At 33.3% G+C, this 9,888-nt stretch overlaps 2 protein-coding genes across 2 annotated transcripts; one reads left to right on the forward strand and one right to left on the reverse strand.

Moving 5' to 3' along the window:
- Positions 1–1,723, forward strand: LOC115706102 (peroxidase 5). Its single transcript, XM_030633632.2, has 2 exons — positions 1–521; positions 658–1,723. Exons 1-2 carry the CDS (start codon positions 276–278, stop codon positions 1,438–1,440), a joined length of 1,029 nt encoding a protein of 342 aa, XP_030489492.1. The 5' UTR covers positions 1–275; the 3' UTR covers positions 1,441–1,723.
- Positions 1,724–5,964: 4,241 nt separating this feature from the next.
- LOC115711120 (uncharacterized) lies at positions 5,965–8,713 on the reverse strand. Its single transcript, XM_030639485.2, has 8 exons — positions 8,067–8,713; positions 7,874–7,907; positions 7,599–7,784; positions 7,025–7,114; positions 6,865–6,930; positions 6,680–6,774; positions 6,512–6,559; positions 5,965–6,199 (listed from the first exon to the last, which is right to left on the reverse strand). Exons 1-8 carry the CDS (start codon positions 8,333–8,335, stop codon positions 6,082–6,084), a joined length of 906 nt encoding a protein of 301 aa, XP_030495345.1. The 5' UTR covers positions 8,336–8,713; the 3' UTR covers positions 5,965–6,081.
- Positions 8,714–9,888: the final 1,175 nt, after the last annotated feature.

A 9,888-nucleotide genomic window follows, 5' to 3' on the forward strand; every position in this document is an offset into this window, starting at 1 on the left:
CATTGCAAAACGAAAACCATTTGCGTTTTACACACTACTAATTAATTATAAGTACTATAAATAACCTCATAAACCCTATTCTCATCTTCATCTATATTCATTTCTCTTTGCCCAATTGTATTCATTGATAGTTAATTAACGATCTACATATAATACAAATACTTGTCTCACCTCCAATCTCTTCTACTTGATTTTGTATAATTTCAAATACCGAATACCGTACATAACGTTCAAACTATATATATACGTACGTATTATAGCTAGCAACAACAAAAATGGGTTATGGAAAGTCTGTGTCGACGGTGGTGTATAATTGCATAGTAGTACTAGTGCTGCTATCATCATCTTCAGCCACCTGGGCTGCTTCATCAAGATCGTCTGGTCTGAAAGTGGGGTTTTACAGAAGGAGTTGTCCAGCAGCTGAGTCAATCGTTAGAAGAGCTGTAAACAAAGCTGTGTCACTCAATCCAGGCTTCGCTGCTGGCCTTATTAGATTGCATTTCCACGATTGCTTTGTTAGGGTACGTATTAATTATTACGTACCTCTTCCCTCTCTCATAATAGTTATAGCTAAAAATAATTGGTATTATTATCTAAATATTGAACATATATCATATATGGTTTTGAATTTGATCATATATTTAATATTCAATGCAGGGTTGTGATGGTTCAGTTCTACTGCAATCCACACCAGGAAACACAGCCGAGAGAGATCATCCAGCCAACAACCCAAGCTTGCGTGGTTTCGATGTAATCGAAGAAGCCAAGGCTAAACTCGAATCCATATGCCCCAAAACCGTATCATGTGCAGACATTCTCGCTTTCGCCGCACGTGACAGCGCCAACATAGCGGGACGCATCAACTACGCAGTCCCATCAGGACGCCGTGACGGCCTAGTCTCCCTGAGCGACGAAGCAGGCCAAAACCTACCACCTCCATCACTCAACGCCAAGCAACTCATCGAAAAATTCGCAAAGAAAGGATTGTCCGCCGAAGAAATGGTGACTCTCTCGGGAGCACACTCCATTGGAGTATCCCACTGCTCTTCCTTCTCAGACCGTTTGTACACTTTTAATTCCACTCATCCTCAAGACCCTTCCATGGACCGTAGATACGCAGCCTTTTTGAAGACCAGGTGTCCTCCTCCGATGATGATGACGAGTAACGGCGGTGTTAATCCGACCGTGGCCCTTGAGTCTCGTACTCCTCTTCGTCTTGATAACGTGTACTACGCAGAGTTGAAAAATCATCGAGGGTTGTTTACTTCGGATCAGACACTCAAGAGTAGTGGCTCGACATCGAGAATGGTGTCGTTGAATGCCCGCCATGGCTCGTTGTGGGCTGCTAAGTTTGCCAGGGCGATGGTGCGGATGGGCTCCATTGAGGTTCTTACTGGTCGCAAGGGAGAAGTAAGAAGGTTCTGCAGCGTGGTTAATTAAGCAAACCAAAATATACAAGAGTTGACTATTTGACTAATTTGGCATGCATTCATAGTCCAATGGCAACACGTGGACACATTCATTATTTTGGATTTTCATGATACCCTACATTTAATTTATTTTGTTTTATATATACTCACTTCAATTTAAGTGTAAATTAATTTCCTTTCCATGCATTGCTCATTTTATTAATAACTTGAAATTCTTATAAGTGTAATAATAATTTCTATGATATGAACCTATTGTTTTCAAATGTACATTCTCATCTCATGCTATTGGACTATGTTATGTTATTGCTACAAATACCAAGATATTTACTAGATGTTGCATTCTATAATTAGATAATAATTTTTTATAATTTTGATTAAAGTAAAATAACTATAACTTGAAAAATTGAGGAATTACCTCTTTTTTCAACTTTTTTTTTTTCAAACTTACGGTTTTGATTTCTAAAAGGGTTGCAGCGTTAGTTGCAATATGAATTTTTTATACGATTTTTTATTGCAATTTAGGTTGCAGCGCTAGTTGCAATAGAGGTTTTTATATAGAATTCTGTAAAAATACAAAAAAAAAAAAAAAAAAATCTGTTTTGAGGTGTAAAAATGAAAAAGCCCCTAAACAATTTAATTCAACAAAAAACTAGAAACTTAAACAATCAAAAAATAGCAGAGAAATAATAAATATTTAGAGGTGTGTGTTCTCGTTTTATTTCTCCCATGGCGAAGAAAAGGAAAGTGATCTAAAAGCCCATGACTAGATCGAAACCCCCTTCAATCCTTGAATCTCAAGATCGTGAAGATGATCCAATCTTGGCTATTGGTTTGCAAGCTCCAGTAGCGAAAAAGATGGGAAATTTACACCACATACTGTTTTTTCCTATTTTATTTCAATTTTACTGTTGTAAGGGAAATATTACACTTTTACTTTTTTTTTTTCTATACTATATATGTGTACTGTTTTTTTTTTGTTACTTTTCACAATTGATTATCCACATATTATATATATATAAACTAAACAAAAGTAAAAAACATGTGGGAGTGGTAGATTTTTTTATTTATTTTCTTTTAATTAAAATTATATTATATTTTAAATAATATAAAAGTGTGATGTGACTTGTGTTGTCACTTTAGTGACATATATTTTTTTTTTAATTTTCTTTTAATTAAAATTGATGATAAAAATATGATACCCTAAATTAATACCTAGCTATTTCTTTCATTTAATCTCACTTCCCAATTATTTTGTCTTACTATTCATCATCTTTTTCCTTTTTTTTCACTCTCTACTTCCTCAAGTTCTCCCTATTTTTCTCCATTAACATATAAATTATTTTTTTTTTTTTCTTGTTCAGTTCTTCTTCTTCATCTTCTTTTCATTTTTCTTTTATTTTTTTTGAAATTCTTAGTTACGTTTTTGGAAAATATAAGAGTTAGTGTGATTTTTTTTTTGTTCTAATTTTCCAGAACTTTCTTGCAAATATAGTGGATCTAGTATTGAGGATGTGCATAAGATAGTTAATTTTTTAATCATTTTTTTATTTGTTTTAGTGTTATTTTAGTGTTGTTTTACTGTTGTTTTTCATGATTTATTTATTTGACGCCGATTTCACTGCTCTTGCTCCATCTCGCTGGAATTAATAGTTATTTTCTGGGTATTTTCGTGTTGTTGTGGTGGTTCTGTCCGTGGGTGTGGATGAAGGCTATAAATACATTTCTTCTTCGTTCTCTTTAGTTATTTGTGTGGTCTTTTTATTCTGGTTCTCTATAAATACATTTAACGAGCTCACTGACAAAAGAGTTTTGAGGTGTGTGGTTCTTTTATATTTTTCTAAGTGGTTATATTTTTGTTTCATTTGTTTTTGTGTTGTTTCAGTGTTGTTTTAGTAGTTTTTTTTATTATGATTTTCTAAGAATGAACTTGCAAATATAGTTGATTTTGCATCTAGTGTTGAGGCTCTGCAGCAAATTGTTTGTTTTTTTAAATCATTTTTTTCTTTTATTTTGTTTGATTGTTTTAGTGTTGTTTTACAGTTGTTTTTCCATGATTATTTATTTGATGTTAATTTCACTGCAGTTCCTTTGTAATTTGCATGTTGTTAGGAGTTAATCGTCCTTTCGTGCTATTTGAAGGATTCATAAAGAAAAATTTGGGCATATTTAGATATTACTCAAGTGGTGAGAATTATATCAAGATATACGATAATGAAATTTAATGATGACGCTACTCATGATCATGTTCTTGAAAACGTAATTGTTCAGTTTGATTGAATGTCATTCATTGTGAGGCCTTGGACCACTTATCTGAATATTGTTCGCTTACAGTTCGATTTGTTCCAGTGTGAATCTGATTGCATGATCTTGGATTACAATATTGGGACAAAAAATGCTTAAGTGCTCTTGTAAGTATAATTGGTAAGCCACTAATGGTAGATAAATTGCAAAAGAGCATTCTCAAATTCAAATTGTCAAAGTTTTGGTAGAGATGGATATTAAGGATGATCATCCTCATCTAATTTATTATTAATTACAATGAATTTAGGCAATTGGTGGACCAAGAGGTCGATTATGAATGGCTTTCTGTGTAGTGTAAATCTTGTCAAGGCATTGCCCATAAAATAGTTGAGTGTCGAAAGGGTGAGAAACTTCATTGAGTTAGAAAGGAGGCTAAGAAATCCAGGATAGAGGAGACACATATGGTTCTTGACTCTGCTGCTAGTGGAAATGATGTTCCAAAGCCTACTTTGGAGAAGGATGTGGATGAGCAATATATTAAGAGTGGGGAGAATGGTATGCAATGGAAGACTCGTAAAAGATTAACTCAAAAAAAAGAAAGATATCGAGAGTAACAACTCAAAAGTTCCTATTCTTGCATAGAATAACCAGTCCCAAACTAGCACAAATACTTTTGAGGTACTCCAAGTGTTTGGATCTTATTTTACCTAGATCTTAATTTACTAACATCCTAAAATACAAGTCAGGCCATCCCTATGCCAGCTAGAGAAGGGAAGATCAATATACCTCCCAAGATTGCTCTGTGAGTAACTTCATCAAAAAATACAAGTCTTGAAGAGAACCTAGTCGAGTCATCAACATGCTGATCAGGATAAATGATGCCAAGAATGTCGAGCAAGGCTACACAAGTCTTGATTTCTTCTACAACAACATCCACAAATATCTCTAACTTTATCCTACAGATACGAATTTGACTGATCTATCCAATATAGGGATATTTACTTTCTGGTCACTCCTTTTACGGAACTAATTGTAACAACCTTTCTTCCATAAATAGTGAATGGATTCACAAGGGGAAAGGACCTAAAATCATAATCTTACACTTAAGAGCACTTTGTTGAATATTCTCTGTAAACATCTTGATAACTATAGCTAGAATTCACTCTATCTACCTTAGTGATCTACAGGACATTATCTCATAATTAATACAAAAGAGAGTAGGCCATTACCAATATTTAAGGAGGCTGAACCTCTATAATTCCATATTCTTGTTATTTATTTATTATCTTTAACTCTAGGGGTGTTCACAAAGTATCCAATCCAATCCAATCCGCACGATCCAATCCAATCCAATCCGCAAAATGCGAATATCCGCACTTGTGCGGATTAGATTGGATTGAAAAATCCAAAATCCGCACTTGTGCGGATTGGATGTTGTTTGACCTCAAAAAGTAACCGATCCAATCTAATCCGCACTCAATTATATATATTTTTAAAGAATTATAATATATAATATATATAAAACAAGAAACAAACTTCTAATTTCTTAATCATTTTTAGTAATATATTGAGTTGGTGCATTTTATTTATTTTATAATAAAAAACACAAGAAAAATAATTTTTATTCACGTAGATACATACACATAAATTTAAATATATGTATACTAGCTTATTTATTTTAGTAAGAGATACATATATATTTTAGTGTAAATCTAAGGATAAGTACATATATATTGATATATAAATATATATATTGGTTTGATTTGTATATAAATAGAAATAGAAATAGATTATTATTGGAGATTAAGAAACAATAGTCTTTTTTTAATTTTTTTTTCTATGAAATATTAAATAATTTATTATTAAAAAAATAACCGATTCAATCCGCACTATTGCGGATTGGATTGGATTTAAACTCTTATGCGGATCGGATTGGATCCAAAATATGAAATCCGCACTTAATGCGGATTGGATGTTGTTTGGGCAAAAAAGTGCGAATTGGATCGGATGAACACCCCTACTTAACTCTTTATTGGTGATTAATTAACATTTATTAGACTCCAAATCAGTTGGCAACTTTCTCAGTTAACAATAATAATAATACAAAAAATATTTACCAAAAATAATTATATTATTCAAATTTAACACTCAATGATGCCCACATTGAGTCATTGTCATTGTGGCAGGACTGGCCCTAAGCTAAAGCAAGTTAGGCCTCCACTAGGGCCACTTATCCTAGGAGCTAAATAAAAAAAAATAGATCTTTTAATAAATATGTATATTTTCTTAAGAATTTTTAAAAATACCATTTAAACTTATATCCATTTTATTTCTAAGGTCCAAATCAAATGTTGAAACGGAGGTTGGATGAAAAACAGCTGATACATTCCATACGAACAACAATGACACACTAATTTAGCCTAACAAAAGCTCGTGGAAACAATCTGGGCAGAACATAATTTTTGGCTTTGAAAAGTTGTGTGTATATCCAATAACAGGGAATATGAAATAACGCCACTCCAAAATACCTGCAGCCATGAAAAATCAGTAAGTTCTGCTGCTACGACTAATATTTGTATATGCAAACATTTTGGTACTACTACTATCAGCACTTGTATTTGTATATGCATATGTTTTGGTGAAAGAGTTTTACCAAGGCATAATTTTTTTCTTTTCCCAAATGACCTCTAAAACAGTTTGTTAATTGTGTTAAATAAGGTGTCGAGTTTCTCTAGAATCTAGAAGACCATTTTGCAAATAATTATAATAAACAGGCTTGTGCAAAGTGACTGTATACAAAGCTATTTCATATTCTCATTTCTTAAAACTAAAAAACATACCACAAGGGTGCCCATGGTGTATTGAGCTCGAGAAATGGATACGGCCACCTAGATGATGAAAGAGACAAACATATGATTCGTTATATATATATCTATATATGTCACTAGCCAACTGGGTCTATACAAGTGATTATCTTATTCACTGAAGTTATTGTATTGTATGCTTACCATGTCATAAAACCACAAGCGTGAACGATCCACTGGAAAGTAATATAGAGACAACTCCACAGCACAAAATAGGCAAAGCCAAACCACTTAAATGGCTGCAAAAGAAGAGAGTTACATGATCAATTATAGATGTTCATTAATTCAGTCATATAAGTAGGTGTTAGATATATATATAAGATACTTACAAGGCCATTGAGTGCAGTATCCCCAATAAGGAAGACAACATTGACAGCGTGTAGACACCCTATCAACTGTCAACCAAAGCCCATTATTAATATCTAGTCAGTGATAAGACATATATGCTATTTTTACTTGAGTATTAATAAATCAAATTACAGTTCTCACCAGAGTTAGTTCAAACTGAACATTGGCTAGTAATGGAACTAAAAGGCACCAAAATACCAAATCTGTCAAGATAGAAGCACCCGCACAAGTCTGCCATAGATATATAGTTAAATAGAGAGAGTACTAATTAGAGTTTCTTTCAATAATTTTTTTAAACCGCAAATAAAAATCGTTTAATCTGAAACAACCGAGTGATAATGTACATCAAATGGCGAGGCACGTCGTGTCATTTCACAAACACTGAGATTCTCTAGCTGCCTACATAACAATTGCTATAGTTCTCTGGTTCCATCCCAAATATTGTAGGATTAGAGAGGTTAGTGAAAGAAGAAAAATAAATAATTACAGTTGGTGAAAATAACCTTTTTTTAATATCACTTTGCCAAATGAAATATTTATATATATTAAATAATTTGTCAAGTATGTTCTACAGGATATCGACCATTATTAATTATCTGTAACTACTAATGCCTCATGACCTTTCTGTATCCAAAAGGCCTTTAGGCCATAAAAGGAGAAACAAGTTGGGTTGGACCATATATTGGCCACAAAAATGAGAATTTGATAAACTAACCTGATACATAGCCTGCATTAGATATCCCCATAATCCTGCATTTTGGTTAATCTCTTTTTTCGCATGCGAACTGCTTAACTTGATTTTGTCTTTGAATTCTTCCTCCTCAAAAGTTGTGGTTCCTTCTTCAGATGAGGATTTTTTTGTAGACATCCAACATCCATGAGCAGATATAACAGTCCCCAACTAACAAACAATACATAAACACATCTTTTAATATGAAAAAAAAGGGTTAAGAAACATGTAGAGAATAATAGCATAGAGCTTCGACATACCGCAAAATATAACATAACTAATGAGAAAGTCCACCTGCAAATTGAGTCACAAATATATCATAACATTAGTCTTAACTACTAAAAAAACCATTGTTTGTCCCAAATTGTTATTTTTTTTTTTTCCTTTTTAAAGATAAATTCTTTGAAATTACAAAAAGAAAATAAAAATAAATAATAGAGATGAGAAACTTACTGGGTGTAGAAGAAGAAGACAAAAGGTCCAGTTATTGAGACCGTGCTATAGAGCATCCAAGCCAAGCAAATAAAAGAAAAAGCTCTGTATAATAGAAGCCAAATTGGACTGAGATTTCTCCAACAACAATTCCACAAGTCAAAGGATCTTAAAGGCTCTGCCTTTTCCTTCTTAATGTATCTCACAGCTACCACAGCTGGTATGATGAAGAGCAAAGCACACACCGGAACTTGCCATTGAAACCAGTAATCAAAGCCTTGTTTGGACATTTTCCCAAAGACCCAGATTGGTTCCAAGCCTGTAGAGTAAAAGTTATTCTGAAAAGGATAAAACTTGATGAGGATTCAAGTGTATACGGGGTTAAAGATTCCTCATTTGTCGACAATGGTTTTCTTATCACAAGTATAGAATAGAATTTATGAATCGATTGATAGATGGATAGTAGTCCGATCAAGATAGATGGGAAGGAGGAGGTGGATGACCACTAAAGGTTGTCATCAGAAGACAAGAAAGAAGTGAAGTGGCATAAACAGTTTACATATAAGTTCAATAATGTACCATACTAACCACAATAAGTGACTTGATCGTGAACCTATTAAAGCCCTTCCTCGTTTGATGTGTGTCACGATTCCTTGTAGGCCCACATTTCACCAAGTTCTAAAAAGGCTTGTTTTAAAAAATATGGAAAAAATTATTAAGGTTATGATAAATATGACATAAAAAGTAAATGCCACTAATTATAGTATTATCTAACCAATCAAACTAAAAATATGATTTTTTTATTTTTTTTCTAAAAAAATCATATAAAACATTAAAAAGAAATCTGAATTTAAAATACATAAACAATAAAAACTTAATTAAATTACCATAAAAAATATTAAAATTCTGTTCATATTTATTTTTTAAAAAAATAAAATAAATAAAACTATAGTGATCGCCGAAGTTGTCACTCGTGCCGGAAAAGTTACCGGAGTTTACTGTCGGCACCGGAAAAGTCGTCGGAGCAGCCGCCGGTGCCGAGAAAGTCGCCGGAGTTGCTGTCGGCGCGGAAAAAGTCGTTAGAATTAGCATTGTCGCTGGAAAAGTCACCAAGAAACTCGTTTCTTGATAGAAACCGGTTTCTTGGTGATTTTTCTGGTAATTTTACCGGTGACAATGCCAAGTCTGACGACTATTCTAGAGTTTGATGTCGGTGTCGGAAAAATCGCCGGAGTTAAAAAAATCGTCAGAATTGACATTGTCGCCAGTAAAATTACTAGAAAAATCACCAAGAAAGTAGTTTTTCATCAAGAAACCGGTTTCTTCACCAAGAAAGTGGTTTCTTCATCAAGAAACTAATTTTGTTACAGAACAATAATAAAGATTGTGAAAACAAAACAAAAATGATATACACTGAAAATAATTGAAACCAGTTTCATCAATAAACCAAATAGAGAAAAAAAATACAAAAAAAATTACCAAGAAACTGGTTTCTTCATCAAGAAATTGGTTTCTTGATGAAGAAAAAAAAACAGTTTCTTACTGATTTTTCCGGCGACAATGCCAATTCCGACAAATTTCTAAGAGTTTACTCTCGGTACTAAAAAAGTCACTGGAGTAGCTGCCGGTGTATTAGTCATCAGAGTTGCTACCAACACCAAAAAATTCGTCAGAATTGCCATTGTTGACAGAAAAATCACCGAAAAAATTACCAAAAAACTGGTTTCTTCATCAAGAAACCAGAAACCAGTTTCTTGGTAATTTTTCAGGCGATTATGCCAATTCTGATGACTTTTCCAAAGTTTGTTGTCGGTGTCGGAAAAGTCACCGGAGTAGCTGCTAG

The sequence above is a fragment of the Cannabis sativa genome, unplaced genomic scaffold (assembly GCF_029168945.1).
Source record: "Cannabis sativa cultivar Pink pepper isolate KNU-18-1 unplaced genomic scaffold, ASM2916894v1 Contig3, whole genome shotgun sequence".
Taxonomy (NCBI): domain Eukaryota; kingdom Viridiplantae; phylum Streptophyta; class Magnoliopsida; order Rosales; family Cannabaceae; genus Cannabis; species Cannabis sativa.